The following is a 21,820-nucleotide window of genomic DNA, read 5'->3' on the forward strand; positions in this document are numbered from 1 at the left end:
GGAGCCATATATATAGGCCCAATGGCTGATTACAAGGTTGTAGACACCTGTGATGCTAATTAGTGGACACACCTTGAATTAACATGTCCCTTTGGTCACATTATGTTCTGTGTTTTCTAGGGGTACCATCATTTTTGTCCATGCCTGTTTCATGAGTTTATTTTTTTACATAATTCTGTTGAAGCATGGTTGAAAAACAATGTCTGACTTTCATTGGTTAACATTTATAGAATTTTAATTTATTATTACTTTTGTCAGATTAAAGTTATTTCTGTGACCATTGTGACTTTTTCTTTCATTGACCAAAGGGTACCAACAATTTTGTCCACGTCTGTACATCAGTCCCATAGACTGATAGACCTAAACAATGGGTATCATTTCTGCTGGGAAGAATGGACTAAATTACTCTGTGTAGATCTTGAAGAGGGGATTTTTGCTTCTTGGAAAATGGAGATTTATGTATATCTCCGTTTTCCATCCCTTCTATTCTATCCCTAGCAAGTTGCACTTGTGTCCCATACAACCCGAATATCCTGTGTATAATTACACCTCTTCCATTCCTTCATATATCACAAGAGCAACACACAACCCTCGCAGATACTTATATATAAAAATAGTTTACTAATTACATAAAGATGACAAAGCAATGGACATTATACATAGAGATACAGATAGCACAATACATAGAGGACACCCCCACACACAGCCACCTCTGTTCCTGCGCAACCTGGATGCTAATGTGGCTAATAATGTGTATGTATATGAAGTATATCCAGAGTCCACCAATATACAGTCTACTGGATCTACCAACTCACATCCAGTACCTGACCATTAGTACATGTACATATAGAGACTCCTGCATAAACAGCATATATAATCTATTGGTAATGCAATTGCCGACTACAAATATCTATATGTACACATATAAAGTCTACTGTGATATTGTACTTATATACATACCCACATACGCACACATATAACTTAGCTTGCTCCTGAAGTGCTGTTGTTCCAGTGGGTGGCAGGAAGAGAGAGCCCTGCCTCACTCCCAACTTTCACCTATATTTTGCTGTGTCCCAGCCCCCCACCATAGACTCCACCCTGTGACCACCCAAATATCTCCCCCCATCTCTTGGTCAAGAGGATGTTGTTCAACTGCCTTAGATATGCTAACAAGGGACACAATGCTACTGGCCATACTGAATGGGTGAATAGCACTGGGTCCAATTATTAGGCATATTTGTGTGGTCATCAGGATGAGGTTCTGGCTGAAAGCCATATTTCCCTTAACAGATCTGCTAGAAAGTTACCACAGCAGATATAAAGATTTTATTAAAGAAAGATGTGATTTTCCAAATACTTACACAAACTAGATTATTCAGGTTTTCATTTTATAAAAATCTATATAAAACATCTTGAGGTAGGTTGATACTTTTGCAAGACACTATAAGTAGCTATCAGACTCCACACAACTCCTGAATCTATATTCTTTATTGTTGTTGCTATTAGAATTTATATTATGTTAGGAAGAAATGCTTTTTAATGTCTTCTTTTTATAGGTGTGAGTTCTGTGGCTTTACCTGCAGGCAGAAGGCTTCCCTGAACTGGCATATGAAGAAACATGATGCTGATTCTTTCTATAGGTTCCCCTGTGATATTTGTGGTCAGAGGTTTGAGAAGCGAGATAACCTTGCTGCCCACAAAAGTCGCAAGCATCCACTTCCCTGTGAGACAGCACCTCAAGATACCTCCCAGTCTGTAGCTTCCTCCATTCATGAAGCGTGTCATGTTGAAGCCAGCTGTGAGGATGATCACACGGAAGGTCTAACAAGGGACACTGACCAGGAGATGATACTCACAGCTCCAGAAGTTGTACAAGAGACTCTATTCCCTGAATATCTAGACTTAACAGAGAGTGTGCAGGAACCATCCCAGCAGTCCAGTCAGACTCCAGGGAACGCTGGGATATCACTAGTGATTGTTTTGTAATATCTGCCTCTCAAATCACCACTAATATCAAGCATGGAGAGTCAGTTTTGACAGACAGATGCAGGATGCAGCATCCTTTCATTGAAGTACAGCATGTACACAAGGTTGACAGCCGAATGTACCAGGCAAGGAACCAAATAAATGATTTCAGTTTCTTATACAGTCACCACTCATTGTATATCTTTCCATGGCTGACTATATGCAGTGCAGTAGAGTAAGCAAATTACCCAAGGTTAAAGGAAAAGACTAGTTCTCCTTGTGGAGATCCAAGGTGTTTAAGGAGTCTTACAGACATTGCTCCCGGGAAACATTTGCAAAGTAGTTCTCCTCCAGAAGGGATAAAACCGTTTCTCATTGGTAGCTATACTGTACCATTATTAGGGATATCAGCAAAACCATAGACCACTATCTATAGGCAGCACTGTTTCACCGTTTTTTTACTTCTCTCAGTACATTCTTACATAGAAAGGATCAAATGAGTTTTGCCCTAAACTATGAAAACAAAGTTTTGTATTTCTGGAAAAGGAGCTGCCTGCTTTTGCAGCACACGGTGAGCCAGAAGTGTTGAGATCTGCACTATAGAAATTGTTAATTTGCATTCAAATGGATGGAGAATTTGAGCATTGTACACCATAAGTGGACATATTTGTATAATATATAATAAAGTAGTTCGCCCATGATTATATATGACTTTTACCAATTTTTCAGTTTGAATAATTTTTTAAAATGTTATTGCATACTTTCTTTTGCACCCCCTAGTGTTTTTATTTCCTTTCAGAATGTCCACCTATTTAGCTCATGGCTGATAAGAAGCTGAATCTTGTGTTCAGATTTTCAATGGCTGGCCTGTACAGAGAATTACTTTCTCATCCGTCCACTGGAGTACCAGGACGGTACTCTGTACCTTTAGGGCCCATTCACCTGACCGTATGGCTTTGCGGATCCACAAAACACAATATGGCTTTGCGGATTCACAAAAAACGGAAGTTGTATTTTACATTTCAGAGAGATTTAAGTGTTAAATTTTAAAAAAAAAAGCTGAAAATGTGTATACAATAATCCTGTCAGATTGCTTTAGCACCATTTTGTCTGGCTTTGATTGCACAGAGAGCTTAGTTTGAAACTTGTGCTTGGTCGGCATCTGTTTTGGGCTATATTTCTTGTGTATCATGGCTAATGAACTAGAGGTTCTTCGGTACTGGCTAGTTTCTCGGAGATTTGGTCGGCAGCCAGTTATGCTGTCTGAAGAACCGAGAAAGATGAGGCGGTGGGTTCTTCCCATTGTCTACCAGCGCCTACAGAAGGGCCACTTTCACACCTTGTACTTCGACTTGTGGCAGCACCCTGATACATTTCAGGGTTATTGCCGTATGTCTGTAGCTGCTTTTGATATGTTGCTTGCGTCTCTCCATTCTGGGCTGACTTTCCTGGACACAAATATGAGGCGCAGCATTTCACCTAAAGAAAAACTTCTAGTCACGGTGAGGTAAGTTTATTAGTCTATCGTTAATTATAACTGTTAAATATTTAGATTTAATAAATGGGAACTTATAAATGTATTTTTTCTCTTTACAGGTTCCTTGCAACTGGGAACTCTTTTGCCTCCTTGCATTATGAGTATCTGCTGGGAATCTCAATTATATCTGGGATCGTCTGTCACATATGTCAACTTATCTGGCAGCGGAGATGCGCTGATGCCATAACCCAAGGCAGAAGATTGGCTTAGAATTTCTGATGGGTTTTATCAATCTGCGCAGTTTCCAAACTCCAAACTCCATAGGTGTTAAGAAACCGCCTCACTCAGGGTCCTAATATTTTAATTTCAAACAATATTTTTCTATCGTGCTGTTGGCCTTAGTTTGACAGTAATTATAGATGTATTATTGTTGATATTTGTCACGGAAGGTGTACAGGAAACTAGAAGACACAAAATGAATATCCGACTCACTGGATCCAAAACTAAGGAACAAAAGGGAGAGCCCTGCATCAGACCTGGCTCTCTCCCTGACTGCTCAGCCTATGCGAAAATCCCAATGGTAGATGATCGCATATCCTCGTACCTCGACTGTATAACACCTGAACACCCTATAATAGTGAGGGGACACGGCCACCGGCTCCCTACACTTAATACGGAGGGAGTCAGGGTCACCTGGGATCCAGCAAACAGAAAAACCAAATGAATGAACAAAACTTATCTGTAGAAGACTCAGAAGTAGGATCAGCATGCACACACTCCAGGAAGGAATATAAACCGCAAAGTGAAGCAGTCTGGGAAGGGATTTAAAGGGATGCAATCAATGCAACTACATGACAGCTGAGAGAGGCTAACAAGATGAGAAAATGAAAGCAAAACAAAGGGAAGCTTAAGGAGGAGGTTCTGAAAGACATCTGTCAGAGCTTCTCAGATGTCTGGTGGTGACAATATTGGGGCCTATGGAAGCACAGCAGACGCTCGCATTTTCTGTTCTTCTATAATTGGTGAACGACTTCGCTCCAACCAACTTGCCTTGCCAGAGCCCAAGCGACTACCCGGATCTTCTGCTTCAGCCGCTCCATTTGTAATAGTGGCAGACGATGGGTTTTCATTATCTCCACATGTAATGTGAGCTTTTCCTAGAAGTGATATGGATGACCGAAAGCGCATATTCAATTATCGTCTGTCTCATGCACTTCAATATGTTGAATGTGCTTTTGGAATACTGTCCAATAAATGAAGAGCGTTCATGTCATCCTTGCAAATGAGTCTGGTAAAAAAATGCCACCTTGGTGATACAGGCTTGTGTGATTTTACACAATTTCACCAGGATTCATGATGCACCCTCCGAACCTGAAGTGAGCCCTTCTCCGACAATCACATCTGTTGGATTAGACCATAATCAGCATGGAAGACCTGGATCTGCTGGACTAGCCGTTCGAGAACTCTTTGCTGATTACTTTATTAGTACAGAGGGTGCATTTTCATGGCAGCTCAACAGCATTCGTGGTACTTGTAGATAAAACTTGGGTTATGGTTATATAAATTTATCTAAAATAAAATTTTTAGTTAGTTCACATATTGTTAGATTAGACTTAGGGACTCGCAAGAGAATGAGGACCCTTGACGTGGGCTTGCGAGCCAAAGTTTTTTAATAAAACATAACATTTTTCATAAATTATTATTTTTTTAACTTATAATACCTCAATTGAATATATGTAATACCTCAATATTATAATACCTCAATTGAATTATAAAACTCTAATACCTCAATTGAAAAATACATTGTATGTACACACATATATATATATATAAAATAAAGAAATTCCGCAGCACATCCACGTAGTAGAAAAATAAAAAGACTTTATTCACCCAGCGTGCGACGTTTCAATCCTCTCAATGGGATTTTCCTCAGGCAGTGACATGGTAGGTTGTGCACTGTGCATATTTAAGCACAGACCCATAATTGAACAATTGATGTGCCAATTACAATCATTACAGTTAGTGTACATAAACTATAAAATGAACAATATAAAAAATATAATAACACAGTTATATCATATCAAAAAACTATACGTGCAATAATGTGACATGAAAAATGTCCCCAATTCATTCAGTATATAATATACAGAGACATTCATTGATAACAATAAAAATCAATTCAGGTGTGTATCATCCAAATAATTAAAGTGTGCAGGTGTACCTTCGAAAATGGATGGACAAAATTGCAGAGGTATGCAGCGGGGGTCAATGCTCGTGGATGTCGGCGTCTCAGGCATACCATTGCGCATGTCGCAAGGACCTTCCTGGGGCTCTCCATCACGTGATCGCATATCTTAGTCATTCCTTAAAGTGCGCATGTCCAAGGACCTTTCAGCATGTGATCAGCCTACGGTCATGTGCCTGGACATGTCACATGATCGGAATGAGTCAGATCGGAATCACAGTGTATGTTAATAGTACAAGTTTGTGTGTAGCTGATAACATTAGCAGTAAGTGTGTAGCAGTAATCGCATATAGCCATCAATATACAGATTATATCCATATATACATCCAAGTTTGTATCTGTGGAACATACAATTTTTGCACATACAATTTATACCTCCGTTGCATCGGCCCGTGTCAGAAATAAAGATCTCGCACACAGTCATGGGAATCACAGAGCCAATGAGCAGCGCGATAGGGGGGGATCGACCCCATTCCACAATGTATCGATCCACATGAAGGGCCACATATAAGAAACAAACGTCATAAAGGGAGATGTAGGTGGGAATACCATAATAGTATAGGGAGGGGCGGGAATACCGCCACTTCTCTCATTCAGTATTGAGTACAGTATAGTAGTTGTTTAAAGAACCCCTAGTCTTATCGAGGACTTCAGTGTTAGTGGCCAATGTTGTCATCATCAGGTCACAAACTGAGTAATTCCCCCTGTCAGTTGGTTACCATTCCTGGAAACCTAAACATAGCAGACCCGGGAACATCCTCTAGATTACGGGGACTCACTTGTCCATGTCCAAAAGAAATCCCACCCATCTCACCAGAGACAATTGTTCAAAAGGAGGCCAATCATGTTGTGAATCTAGACACGCGAATGTGTCGATCAAACACCCCCGTTCGCACACAGCCCCACTCTTGTTATCACATGCATGTATGCGGATCAAAAAACGCACGGGCAACGCAACGGGGGACATAAGTAAATCAATCATGTTATGTATTCAATTTTAGATTACATTACATACAAAGTACATTCATGTATTATGCGATATCAACACAATGTCTTGTGAGCCTTCATACTCAAAATTTAATCGTAAGAACAGAAATATAAAAATCTATATAGAAATGTTATAATGGTAAGTCTCATGATGGTCCAATGAAGAGACCTTCCATCCTTCCCCCTACTGCAACCACGCAAGATGTTCACCCTTAGTCCTAAGGATGAAAAACAATATATAAGATATAAAATCACCCTGTTCAATGAACAGGGGGCACAATATATATACAGTTGCAAGAAAAAGTATGTGAACACTTTGGAATGATATGGATTTCTGCACAACTTGGTCATAAAATGTGATCTGATCTTCATCTAAGTCACAACAATAGACAATCACAGTCTGCTTAAACTAATAACACACAAATAATTAAATGTTACCATGTTTCTATTGAACACACCATGTAAACATTCACAGTGAAGGTGGAAAAAGTATGTGAACCCCTAGACTAATGACATCTCCAAGAGCTAATTGGAGTGAGGTGTCAGCCAACTGGAGTCCAATCAATGAGATGAGATTGGAGGTGTTGGTTACAGCTGCCCTGCCCTATAAAAAAACGCACACCAGTTCTGGGTTTGCTTTTCGCAAGAAGCATTGCCTGATGTGAATGATGCCTGGCACAAAAGAGCTCTCAGAAGACCTACGATTAAGAATTGTTAACTTGCATAAAGCTATAAAGGGTTATAAAAGTATGTCCAAAAGCATTGCTCTTAATAAGTCCACGGTAAGACAAATTGTCTATAAATGGAGAAAGTTAAGCACTGCTTCTACTCTCCCTAGGAGTGGCTGTCCTGTAAAGAGGACTGCAAGCGCACAGCGCAGACTGCTCAATGAGGTGAAGAAGAATCCTAGAGTGTCAGCTAAAGACTTACAAAAGTCTCTGGCATATGCTAACATCCCTGTTAGTGAATCTACGATACATAAAACACTAAACAAGAATGGATTTCATGGGAGGATACCACAGAGGAAGCCATTGCTGTCCTAAAAAAACATTTCTGCACGTTTACAGTTTGCACAAGAGCACCTGGATGTTCCACAGTTTTACTGGCAAACCAGTAAACCAAAGTTGAGTTGTTTGGAAGAAACACACAACACTATGTGTGGAGAAAAAGAGGCACAGCACACCAACATCAGAACATCATCCCAACTGTGAAGTATGGTGGTGGGGGCATCATTGTTTGGGGCAGCTTTGCTGCATCAGGGGCTGGATGGATTGCTATCATCAAAGGAAAAATGAATTCCCAAGTTTATCAAGACATTTTGCAGGAGAACTTAAGGCCATCTGTCCACCAGCTGAAGCTCAACAGAAGATGGGTGTTTCAACAGGACAATGACCCAAAGCATAGAAGTAAATCAACAACAGAATGGCTTAAACAGAAGAAAATACGCCTTCTGGAGTGGTCCAGTAAGAGTCCTGACCTCAACCCAATTGAGATGCTGTGGCATGACCTCAAGAAAGCGATTCACACCAGACATCCCAAGAATATTGCTGAACTGAAACAGTTCTGTAAAGCGGAATCAAGAATTACTCCTGATCTTTGTGCACGTCTGATCTGCAACTACAGGAAACGTTTGGTTGAAGTTATTGCTGCCAAAGGAGGTTCAACCAGTTATTAAATCCAAGGGTTCACATACTTTTTCCACCTGCACTGTGAATGTTTACATGGTGTGTTCAATAAAAAAAGATGGTAACATTGAATTCTTTGTGTGTTATTAGTTTAAGCAGACTGTGATTGTGTATTGTTGTGACTTAGATGAAGATCAGATCACATTTTATGACCAATTTGTGCAGAAATCCATATCATTCCAAAGGGTTCACATACTTTTTCTTGCAACTGTGTGTGTGTGTATATATATATATATATATATATATATACACACATACACTGCAAACCCAAAAACCACTTTTTTTTTATTACATGGTGCTAACATGGCAATCGTTAATTTCTAACGATAATTTGTTTTCCCTTAGTCCTAACAGCAGCACAGATGGGTTTAACTGCCCCTGTAGACTGGTAGGACCAGCGGAATTTTTAATGAGCCCAAGAACCAATAAACGATCTTCAGCTCCCTGAAAGGGAGGTACTTAGGGTGGGATATTTGTGTGCTGCTGTTAGGACTAAGGGAAAACAAATTATCGTTAGAAATTAACGATTCCCTTACGTCCTACCAGCAGCACAGATGGGGAGATAGCAAGAAGAATCCCCTAGGGAGGGTCCTCATGCCTGGCAGAACTAAGAACTGTCTGCCCAAAGGCCGAAAACTCTGCCATCCTAGCATCTATCCTATAATGGGAGATGAAGGTTGACTCAGAACTCCAGGAAGCCGCCTTACAGATCAACTCTAAGGGGAGAAGTCTTCTCTCCGCAACAGAGGTGGAGATAGCCCTAGTAGAATGGGCTCTCACAAACTCCGGAGGATCTAGGGATTGGGAGACGAAGGCCTCCCTGATGGCTTCCTTGATCCAGCGACTAATGGTAGCTTTAGACGCTTTACGGCCTTTAGACTTACCGGCAAACAGGATGAGGAGATTCTCGTCTATCCTGAACTCTCTGGATCTATTCACATAGACCTGGAGGCATCTAGAAATGTCCAGCGGGTCTCTAGCTGGAGTATCCGAGGAGGAGGCTGAAAACAAAACTGGTAAAGAGATTACCTGGTTGATATTTTGGAAGGTTGGAACCTTAGGCCTGAAGTAGGGTAAAAACTTCAGGAGTACTCTGTCCTGGAGAAAAATGATGTAAGGGTGAATTGCGGAAAAAGCCTGCAATTCAGAGATTCTTTTGGCTGAAGCTACAGCCAGAAGAAAAACCATCTTTAAAGTCAAAAATCTGAATCCCACCTCCTCCAATGGCTCGAAGGGGGGAGATGCTAGCCCCCTGAGCACTACTGAAAGATCCCACTGGGGAATAGGTTTCAGTATAGTAGGCTTTAGTCTTTCAGCTCCCTTAAGGAAGCGTTTGAGTGGGTCCCGAGAATGTGGCCTGTTAAGACAGGCCGAGATGGCACAAATCTGTACCTTCAAGGTAGCTGGAGAAAGACCTTTATCTAATCCATCTTGAAGAAATTGTAATATCGCAGTAAGGGGCGGATCTGCAGACGCCACCTGTTTGGAATCACACCATGACATGAAGATTCTCATGATCCTGGAGTAGGCCTTCTTCGTAGACTCTGCTCGGGAATGCGACAAAGTTCTCAGGACCGACTCGGAAAGCCCTTCTATGTTGGGAAGGGACTGATCAACCTCCAGGCTGTCAGGTTGAACCTGTGCAGATCTGGGCAGAGGTGAGTGTCCCACGACACCAGGGTTTGCTCCGGGGGGAGTCTCCAGTATTGTTCCCGACTCATCTGAATGAGCTGGGTAAACCAGGATCTCTTGGGCCAGGACGGTATGATGGCTATTACCGAGGCCTGATCCTGACGGATTTTCGGCAATACCCGTGGTATCATGGAAAACGGAGGGAAGATGTAAGCCATCCTGAACCTCCACGGTATCGACAGAGCATCTATCGCCAGGGGGTTGTCTTCCCTGTATAGGGAACAGAACCTCAGAACATTGGCGTTGAACCTGGTTGCCATGAGATCCACCTCTGGCATACCCCATCTGTGAACTAACTGCCTGAAGATCTCAGGGTGCAGAGACTACTCCATGGTCGGTAATCCTCGACTTAGGCGGTCCGCTATCATATTGAGGGAGCCTCGAATATGAGTGGCAGATAGATGGGAAAGGTTCGACTCTGCCCACCGAAGAATTACCCCGATCTCTGAAAGAAGGGGCAATGATCTTTTGCCTCCCTGCTTGTTTATATAGAGAACCACAGTCATATTGTCTGACTGGACTTTCACAGCTTTGCCCCGGATAACAGAGCCCCTCGGCACTCTTCAGCTCCCTGAGGGGGAGCGACACGCCAGTCCACCTGTCCAAAGGACAGAAAAAAACACGGTGGGCTGGGGGACGATCTCCTCCCTTTCAGGGAGCTGAAGATCGTTTATTGGTTCTTGGGCTCATTAAAAATTCCGCCGGTCCTACCAGTCCACAGGGGCAGTTAACCCCATCTGTGCTGCTGGTAGGACGTAAGGGAATTTAAACCGAATACCAATGCAGTAAATTTTCCATGTACTTTATCATTTAGCTATAATAGGCAGCCTACATTAAATGTGCTAGTTCTGCTGTTCATAATGCACCCTGTACTGATAAATGGCATAAAAAAGTCCAAAGGCATATTGGTACACCATAAACTTTTTTTCCTGGCGTGGGTGCCCACAGAGTGGGCTCTGAGTGCCACCTTTGGCACCTGTGCCATAGGTTTTCCATCACTGTGCTATTCTAACACATGGTAATATACCATTTTGGATTATACCTTTTCTGATGAAACCTTTTTTTTTTTTAAAGCAAAACATAAAAATGTTTTAGGTAGTCCAAAAATATTTTATAAAACAGAAAAAAAGAAATAAATCATTCATAAGTCATAAAGGTCCCGAGAGTACGAATACTTTTTTGCCTTTACGTGCTGTTTCTTCATGCCAAAATTGATCCCGGCAGGAATGCCATTGTGTCTTAAGATTTTTTACTGTGATTTAAATTGAAAATTATTTAATAATATTGTGAGTCAGTTTTATCTAGTATACATGCATGTAGTGTCTAGCACATGCAGCATGCTCAAAGAAGTTTGTAAACTTCTGTGAGGATGCTGCACATGCTATATACTACATGCATTTAGACTAGATAAAACTTACATCATGCTTGTGCACTGAGAAAATGTGCAGGATGCTCAGAGAAGTTTGCAAACCTAGAAAACCTAAACCCAATTTCATAAAAAAAATATAATAATTTAGAAATATTAAAATATAAGTTTACTTACTAATCCTTGTATGGACTTTACCATCTCCCTTGGCCCACTTGTCCGGCATAAGGATTTCAGCAACTTCGCACCACGACCTATCCTTGCAGACTTGGCCATGGTACAATTCTGAACGAGTGTCCCACAATTCTATTCTCTCCTGGATAATAACTATTATGTTCTCTACAGAGATGTTTTTTCTCTGTCTGAATTTGCCCAGACAGACCTGTCTGATAATGTATACATTTTTGTTCGGGGCTGGGTGAATAAAATTGTGGCTATTGATCCGCAAAAATGCAGATTACATATGGAAACATTTCCGTTGTAATTCGCATTTTTGCGGACCCATAGACTTGTATGGGTCTACGGAACGTTTTATGCAGACAAGTATAGGACATTGAAGTTTATTTTTGCGAACCCGCAGTACGGAATAACGGATGCGGACAGCACACGGTGTGCTGTCTGCATCTTTTGAGGACCCACAGAAATGAATGGATCTGCAGACCTTCCGCAAAATTGCGGAACGGGTGCAAATCCATACATACGGTCATGTGAATGAGCCCTAAGGTACATTCACATATAGCAAGTCTTCTGATTAATTTTTGTCAGGAAAATATAGCTGCACACTCCCCTGAAGTCGGACATAATAAAAACTGGCTTGTTTTTTTTCAGCACTGTTTTTTAACCTTTGTATCGCTTGTACTGCGGGTGAAACCCCTGCATAAATTGGCATGCTGCAGATTGGACACATGCAGCACATATCACATCCACTTTACTGGTATTGTAAATGCTGTGAATTTTCCGCGTGCAATTTTGCTATGGAGGATCTGTAGCAGTTATGCCATGTGTGATTCTGCCCTTATTGAATGTTCTGAGAGAATCTAAGAGGTAATCTAAGAAAACCAGGTGACACCTTAATTATTAATTAAATAATAATTATGTAGTCTCATTGTTTGAAGGGAATCTGTTACCACGATTTTGGACTATTATCTGCTGTAATACAAATACATGAGCAGTACTGCAGATAAGGAGTCCAGATTGCTACTATTTATTTTCCTACTGCCCCCTGTTCCCCCACTGTAATTGTTTAAAATTATCAACACTGCTGTACCTGTACACAGGAGTCCTCACCATTATGTACGCACAGCATTCTGGACTGTGTTTTTCAGCGCAGCTTTGAGTGCTGACAGTGGGAGAATGTGGGCATTAGGAAAAAAAATTAAAATGGTGATCTGGACTCCTTATCTGCAGTTCTACTTTGGTATTACTGCAGATATTCGTTCAGAATTATGGTGACCGATTCCCTTTAAATGATTGTTTTGCATGATCTAAAAAAGAAATATCTTTTTTTTTTTTATCGTAACTTTATTTTTTTGATTTATCAAAGAGTATACATAATACAAACAAACCCTACACAATTCCTTCTCAACTATATAATTTTCACAGAAATCCATTTTCTTTTCCAGATGATGGACATCCAGTGATGTCCAGCAGGTCCCTAGCTTTCCATGAGATCTTCTGAAGTGCCAAAGAGAGCATACTAGGGACACCAGTTGAAACCTATGAACTTCTAAGGAGACTAGCAAACGTTCCCCCTTTAAAACATATTGTAACATCAGTTTCCTGGAGTCTACCACGGTATCTAGTCCCCATGCCTGCATATGCTGTAACTGCAAGGCCAAAAATAGGTCCATGCATGTGACCACACCATACACCCTCTATCTTTGGGTAAATGCAATTTTTCTAATTTAATGGGTGTGAGGGGTAGCTTTCTTTCAGGGGAAAGAAATCCTCACAGGTACGGCTTCAGGACACCAGGTTTCAGGTCCAAACAGTTCATTTATTGTGATACACCAGCACAAGCAAAATGACAAAAATAATAAACACTCGCCCGTCCAGGCTCTAACTAAGCATAATATTCCTGACTCACCTAAGTCCCTGTTCACACCCTGTTCACACATGCAGCTTTCTCAGCCAATGTCCCACAGCCTCCTGGCTGTACAGAGCAAAGTACGCCCACTGTCTCCAATCCAGTGTCGCTTGGGGAATAGTGGTCTCTCAGCCCTCCTCGCTTGGACCACACAGAGTCTTCAGGCCTCTGTTCACAGGCAACACACCCCCTCCCCCCTTGCTGACACCCTGGGAGGTGCTTTATGCCAGTTTGATTACTTCCAGCTGGTCTCACCTGTGGTGGAATAGGGCTGTGGACCGCACTATCCACTTCTTCCTTGCCTCTACCCTGTGTTAGACCTGTCACTGTCTCACATTGGGTAAACCTTTTTTCCAAATTAAATCTAAAAGAATGTTGTCAAGATGTTTTAACCAGTGATACTGAAGCCTCATCGGGGCATTGTGTAAAATATGCCATCCACATTGTGCCCAATAATGATGCCCCCACAGTATGCCCAGTAGTAGTAATGTCTCCATAGTACCCGCAGTAGAAAAAAGCCCCCCCCCATAATGCCCCCAGCAGTACGAAGGCCCCTCTATAAGGCATCCCTATAGCATCCAACATAGTCATAAAGCCCCCATAATGTCGCCAGTAGTTATAATGCCCCATATAGTGGCCCAGTATTTATTATGCATACTGTAGTAGCTTGTTATAGTGGTCTCAGTATTAATAAAGTCCCCCTGCAGTGCCTTTTGTAGTTTTAATACCCTCCTGTAGTTATAACTCCCCCCTGTCGTGCTCCAGCTTAAATTAATGTCGCATCCCTGTAGTGTCCCCTGTATTATAATTATAATGTACCCTGTTGTGCCCTGGCCTGTATGAATGCGTCCCTCCCCCCGATGTGATCCTGCCTGTATAAATGCCCCCTGTAGTGTCCTGGCCAGTACTAATGCTCCTCATAGTGCTGTGGCCTGTATTAATGCCCCCCCTCTCCCTCCCCCCCCCCCCATAGTGCACCCATTAGTGCTGACATGCATTTTAATAATAATTTTTATTTAAATAGTACCAACATATTCCACAGTGCTTTACAATTAGATGATTTTAGGAGGAGATAGGGTTGACATAAAAGATAAAAAAGTGGGTTTTTTTGTACAATGGTCCAGCTATCTTAACAAAATAGTATAAGGCTGCATAAGCAAGCCAATAGCCAATATCTTTAGTGCTTCTGAGTGTATGGGGTGTGGTGAATAGTCTTTGATGAAGGATCAGATTCAGAAGAATAATGATGAAGGGGAAGTTAATGGGGAAGCGTTAGATTAGTGAATGTGATAAGCTAACCAAAAAAGATATGTTTTTAGGAAGTGCCTAAAACTGTGCAAGTTGTGAATTAACCTAATTGCCTGGGGTAGAAAATACTAGAGAATTGGTGCAGCTCAGAAGTCAGGAGTGAGTTAGTGGTTCGGATTATGGTGGATGTTAGTCATATATCATTTGCAGAGTGTAAAGCACGGGTAGGTTGGTAGACTGACACGAGGGAGGAGATGTAGGGGGGTGCAGGCCAGTGGAAAGCTTTGTGGTTGACAATGATCAGTTTAAATTGAATCCTATACTGTATGGACAACCAGTGCAATGACTGACACAGGGAAGAGGCATCAAAGTAGCGGTTTGACAGATAGATGAGTCTGGCTCCTGCATTAAGGATAGATTGGAGAGGGAAAAGTCTGGTGAGGGGGATGCCAATTAGTAATGAGTTACAGGAATTTGAAACTGGAATTGTTACCATAGGAAGAAAGTGGCTGATTTTAGAAATGTTTTTCAGATAAACTAAACATGAATGGGAAAAAAATTGAGTAGAGAACATAATGTTAGAGACAGCAGACAGAAATGTACTGATGTTCTGTATCACATCAGGAATGATGTCACAGGTAAAGTGTATTGCAGGGTATTATTGGCATAGAGATGGTACTGAAAACCAAATCTGCTGATAGTCTGCCCGATTAGGACTGTTTAGAGAGAAAAAAGGAGAGGACCTAGGATTGAATCCTGAGGGACCCTAACAGCAAGAGGGAGAGAAGAGTTAGTAGAACTAGCGAATAATACACTGAAAGAGTGGTCAGAGAGATGGGAAGAAAACCCAGATAGATTGGTGTCCTTTAGGCCAATAGATTGGAGCATTGGAGCATAGTCTGGAGGAGATGGTGGTCTACAGTGTCAGCTGCTACAGGAGAGTGAGGAGAATTAGAGAGTTGTTACCATTACATTTAGCTGTCAGGAGGTCATTTGGCACTTTAATTAGGGCAGTTTCTGTACAATGTAAGGTGCTGAGACCAGATTGTACTGGATTAAGGAGAGAGTTAGCAGAGAGATAGTGGATGAGGCGAGAGTAGACCAGGCACTCCAGCAACTTAGAGATGAAGGGGAGATTAGAGACAGATCTGTAGTTAACTGTGCAAGATGGGTCAAGAGAATGTTTTTTTAATAGTGGGTTTAAGACAGAATGTTTTAAAGAAGAGAACATGCCAGAAGAGAGAGAGAAGTTGAAGATTTTATTTAGGTGAGTAGTGACAGCTGGGGAGAGAGACTGCAGGTGGCGTGAGGGAATAGGGTCAGGAGTGCATGTGGTAAGGTGAAAATATGGAAAGTGAACCAGAGGAAATGTGGGGGTTGTGGGGACATTAGAGGATCAATGAGAGTGGGAGCTAGTTTTCTGCATTAATTTGAAATGAAGGTGGTGTGTGAGTTTTACTTCATAGTCATAAGTCAGGGTTGCTTTTCTCTGTTTTGAGGTCCTGAGTGTAGAGGGGCTCTACTTCATCCAGGGTACTTCTGAAGGTGTCATTACAGTGTTTTTCAGCCAGATCAGGACAGGAGAGGGAAGAGATTGGGGACAATGATGACTGTAGAGAGTCTGTAATTTTCCAAGGGTCAATGGCATGTAGATTTCTGAATCTGTGAATATGTGATAAGACAGTTGGATGTGCTGAGATGGATGAGAATATATGGTAGTGAAGGAGAAAAGGTTGTGGTTAAAAAGCTCGAGAGTAGAGTTGGTAAAGTTATAAACTGAGCAGAGCCAGAAAAAGACCAGTTCAAGTGTTTTACCATCTGTATGTGTCTGAAAGTTAGAGAGTTGTGAAAGTCCAAGAAAGGAGGTTAGAGACAGAAGCTGGGAGGCAATTAGGGAGATGGGCTGTCCAAGGGGATGTTAAAGTTGCCCAAAATGAGAGTTTTTAATTCTGTAACATCGTAATAAGGCTGAAAAAATACATCTGTCCATCCAGTTCAGGCTGTTATCCTGCAAGTTGATCAGAATAACTCCCTGGATCAACAACCCATCTTTATTAACTATAACCTGTAATATTATTACACTCCAGAAATACACCCAGGCCCCTCTTGAACTCTTTTAGTGAACTCACCATCACCACTTCCTCAGGCAGAGAGTTCCATAGTCTCACTGCTCTTACCGTAAATAATCCTCTTCTATGTTTGTGTAGAAACCTTCTTTCCTCTAGACGCAGAGGATCTCCCCTTGTCACAGTACTGGGGATAAATAGATGATGGGAGAATTCTCTGTACTGACCCCTGATATATTTATACATAGTTATTAGATCTCCCCTCCGTTGTATTTTTTCTAAAGTTAATAACCCTAATTTTGATAATCTTTCAGGGTACTGTAGTCCACCCATTCCAGTTATTACTTTAGTTGCCCTCCTCTGAACCCTCTCCAGCTCTGCTATGTCTGCCTTGACAGGAGCCCAGAACTGTACACAATACTCCATGTGTGGTCTGACTAGTAATTTGTAAAGTGGCAGGACTATGTTCTCATCACGGGCATCGATGCAACCCATTATCTTATTGGCCTTGGCAGCAGCTGTCTGACACTGGTTTCTACAGCTTAGTTTTCGGTTCACTAAAATTCCTAGGACCTTTTCCATGTCAGTGTTACCCAGTGTTTTACCATTTAGTATGTACTGGTGACTTGCATTATTCCTTCCGATGTGCATAACTTTACATTTGTCAGTGTTAAACCTCATCTGCCACTTCTCTGCCCAAGCCTCCAATCTATCCAGATCCATCTGTAGCTAGCAGTATACTATCCTCTTCGTGTTAATTACTTTACACAGTTTAGTGTCATCTGCAACAATTGATATTTTATTGTGCAAGCCTTCTACAAGATCATTAATTATTTAAGAGAATATGGCCCAATACTGACCCCTGTGGTATCCCACTAGTGACAGTGACCCAATCTTAATGTGTGTACCGTTAATAACTACCCTGTTTTTTATCACTGAGCCAGTTACTTACCCTCATACAGACTTTTTCCCCCAGTGCAAGCATTCTCATTTTATATACTAACCTTTTATGTGGTACAGTGACAAATCCTATGGAGAAGTCCAGATATATACGATATCCATTGGGGAAGGGGTTGAAATTTGGGAATAAATCTTATGTAATAGCCTATCATTCCTAGGAATGACTTTACTTGTTTAGTGGTGACAGGTCGGGGACAATTTCTTATCGCCTCTATTTTGTTTATTCAGGGTTTGATCACTTCGCGCCCAATGACATACCCCAGGTATTTTGTCTCCTCTAACCCTATTGCACATTTTTGGGGGTTAGTGGTTAGTCCAGCTTTTCAGAGGGAGTCAACTACAGCCTGCACTTTGGGTAGGTGACTTTCCAAGTCAGTACTGTGGATGACAATATCGTCCAGGTAAGCCGAAGCGTACCAACGATGTGGACGAAGCACAATGTCCATTAGTCGCTGAAAAGTGGCAGGGGCACCGTGAAGACCAAAGGGTAAGACCTTATATTGATACAGCCCCTCAGGCGTGATGAAGGCAGTTTTCTCTTTGGCATCCTCCGTTAAGTGCACCTGCCAGTACCCTTTTGTGAGGTCCAAAACAGAAATATACCGGGCTTGTCCTAACCTGTCAATGAGCTCATCCACCCGGGGCATTGGATACGCATCAAATTTGGAAACCTCATTAAGTTTTCGAAAGTCGTTACAAAACCGATATGGCTTGTTGTCGTGCCTTTTGATACCCAGTATGGTTTTAATCAGACTTTTGCCTGAGGCTCAGTGACAATGTCATGCTGGATTATCGAAGTGCGTCTAAGGAGGTCCGAGAACACATCCGTGTTCCGACTAACGAACTCCCTGGCCTCCTGAGTCTGTTTAGAGGAGAGGCTGACAGCAATTTTTACTGTGGAAGCCGCCTCTCTTGCATCAGACAGAGGGGCCGGTACCTTTTCTCATAGAAAACCCAGCTGCGGGCTGTACAGGTTTCCCTATCTTTCCACGGTTTGAATAAATTCACATGGTAAACCTGCTCCAGCTTTCACCGCCCTGACTGGTGTACCTTGTTTACATCTCCAATTTTCTTGAGTACCTTGTAGGGCCTCTGCCACCTAGCCAGGAACTTACTGTCCACGGTCAGCACCAGAACCAAAACCTGATCACCTAGGTTAAAGATCCGGACCCAAGCCTGACAATTATAGACCCGACTCTGGGCTCATTGAGCTGCCTCCATATGCTCCCTAACAAGAGGCAACACTGTCTCTATCCGATCTTGCATCTGGGTAACGTACTCAAGACACTTTTATGTGGAGTGAGTTGTTGTTCCCACGCCTCTTTGGCCACATCCAAAAGACTGCGAGGGTGTCTGCCATATAACAGTTCGAAGGGCGAGAACCCAGTAGAGGCCTGGGGTATCTCTTGCACTGCGAACATAAGATAGGGCAGAAGGAGTTCTCAGTCCTTCCCATCTTTAGACACTACCTTTTTTAACATATTTTTTTAATGTTTGATTAAGGCTACTTTTACACTTGCGTTCAGAGCGGATCCGTCTGGGGTCTGCCCAGACGGATCCGCTCATATAATGCTGACGATGGGATCCGTTCAGAACGGATCCGTCTGCATTATATTGTAGAAAAAATTCTAAGTGTGAAAGTAGCTTCAGACGGATCCGTCCAGACTTTACATTGAAAGTCAAGGGGAACGGATTCATTTGAAAATTTAGCCATATTGTGTCAAATTCAAACTGATCCGTCGGCATTGACTTACATTGTGAGTCTGGACGGATCCGTTTGCCTCCGCACGGCCTGGCGGACACCCAAACGCTACAAGCAGCATTCAGGTATCCGCCTGCTGAGCGGAGCGGAGGCCAAACGCTGCCAGACTGATGCATTCTGAGCTGATCCACATCCACTCAGAATGCATTAGGGCTGGATGGATGCGTTCGGGGCCGCTTGTGAGAGCCTTTAAACGGAACTCACAAGCGGAGCCTCGAACGCTAATGTGAAAGTAGCTTTAACCGTTCTACCAGACTGTCCGTTTGCGGATGGTAAACAGACGTCCGTAGTTGTTTTATGTGCAGCAACTTACAGAGTTCCCTCATCACCTTGAACATAAAAGGGGTCCCTTGGTCGGTCAGAACCTTATTAGGTAGTCCTACTCGGGATAACATCTCCATAAACTCCTTAGCTATGAGTTTGGCCGAGATATGTTGCAGTGGCACCGCCTCCGGGTACCAAGTGGTGTAGTCTAGAATGACTAAGATGTCTTGCTGCCCTCTGGTGGACTTCCGATACTGGGCCTATGAGGTCCATAGCTATTCAGTCAATTGGTACTTCAATAATCGGGAGAGGTACTAGGGGACTACGGAAATGTGGCTGGGGACTAGTTATCTGGCAGGTTGGGCAAGACAAAACTCTTCCACTTCTTTGAATATGCTGGGCCAGTAAAACCGCTGAGTTTGCTGCAACCCTAGGTGACCCCTGAGAACGTGTTGGTGGGCTAGATCTAGCACAAGCTTGCGATAAGCCTTGGGGACCACCGACTGTTCAAAAGGGTCCCTCTGTAGTTGGTTTGCCCGATACAACATATCCTGATGAACCACAAAACAGGTAAACACTGACTCTGCCCCAGTTTTTGTTGTGATTCACCATCTACTATTAACACATTTTCCCAGGCATGGGATAGGGTTGGGTCCCGACATTGGGCGGTACCAAAATTATCCCTGGATAATTTTGGTTGAGGTCTGTCAATTTGGGACCCGGCGGCAAGTCCTCCACGTCTCCCACCATCACACTTAGCGGGGTTGTCACCATCACACTTAGCTTCGGTCTCAGGTTCCCAGGGTTCTGGTCTCCCCCCTGAGCCGTGCCACTCTGCTAGGGTTACCCCAGTCTCAGGGGTATCAGTCACTCTCATAGCAGGCCACAGTGCCGTGAAGTCTCTCCCTATTATAAGTTTGTAGTGTAAATTTGGGGCAACTGCCACTTCTTCGTGAGTCCAGCTGCCAGCCCCTGTGGATAGAGACACCAGGGCGGTGGGATAGTCTTTTAAGTCTCCATGGATGCACATGACCCGACTTTCTGGACAGTATACTCTGCTGACCATACCAGGGGAGCCTTTACTAGGGACACCAGACTCCCTGAGTCCAGCAGAGCCTCCGCTGGAGTGTCTCCTACCTCCACCTGGCACAGGCGGGTTAGAGTTTTTAGGGTACATGCTGCGCACAGCTTCCGGGCATATAGCGACTGACGGTAGCCATAGTTAGTATCCATGGGTTCCACCTGATGGGGACAGTCAGCTTTTACATGGCCCGGCTCCTGACACCGCCAGAAGACTATCGGAGCCAGGTCCGTAGAGGGTACACATAGCCATGGGACTCGGCACATCAGGCTGTAGCCACTTTTACAGAGGTGGAGTCAGTCATAATACTGGGTCCTCGCAGGCTCAACCGGCTTAAACCCCCACTGATGTACCTGCTGGGCCCGGACCAACATATTCTCCCCCAGTCATGCCAAAATCTCACCCTTTACTTTTTGATAGTTCGCTGCTTGATCGTCCGGCAAGTCGAGATATATCCGCTGGAAATCGGATGCCAGGAATGGAGCGATAACCTTAGCCCACTGGTCTCAGGGTAGCTTTTCCCTGATGGACACTTTCTCGTACATCGCCAGGTATGTTTCCATGTCGTCTGCGGGGGTCATCTTAGGAATTGCGGCACGGACTGCTTTCCGGGCATTGTGGACTCTTGGGGTTATATATAGATAGATATATAGATAGATAGATAAAAGATAAACCAGATTTGGGTTTAATCAGACATTTGTCGGCTGAGAGAAATCAAGTGTTAAATTGATTTTAAATATAATTGAGGGGTATTATTATAAGAAGGCATAATTGTGTGTATATATATATATATATATATATATTCTCAATTATTTTTGACTTTCTCACTATTTTGCATATCATTGATTGAATTATATTATCACCAATTTTATTATATATTATTTTGCACTATAAATTGTATTAATAAATTACATATATATTGTTTTCAATTCAACG

General features: G+C 42.6%; 1 protein-coding gene across 2 annotated transcripts in view; it reads left to right on the forward strand.

Annotated features, from left to right (window-relative positions):
- The window catches only part of LOC122922805 (zinc finger protein 692-like), a 405,840-nt gene extending 403,171 nt beyond the window's left edge, over positions 1 to 2,669 (forward strand). For both annotated transcript variants that reach the window (XM_044273542.1, XM_044273545.1), the window contains one exon: positions 1,557 to 2,669. In XM_044273542.1, the coding sequence (XP_044129477.1) occupies positions 1,557 to 1,986 (430 nt within the window). In that variant the 3' untranslated portion in view covers positions 1,987 to 2,669. The remainder of the gene's footprint in view (positions 1 to 1,556) is intronic.
- The last annotated feature ends 19,151 nt before the right edge of the window (positions 2,670 to 21,820 follow it).

The sequence above is a fragment of the Bufo gargarizans genome, unplaced genomic scaffold, assembly GCF_014858855.1.
Source record: "Bufo gargarizans isolate SCDJY-AF-19 unplaced genomic scaffold, ASM1485885v1 fragScaff_scaffold_726_pilon:::fragment_4:::debris, whole genome shotgun sequence".
NCBI lineage: Eukaryota > Metazoa > Chordata > Amphibia > Anura > Bufonidae > Bufo > Bufo gargarizans.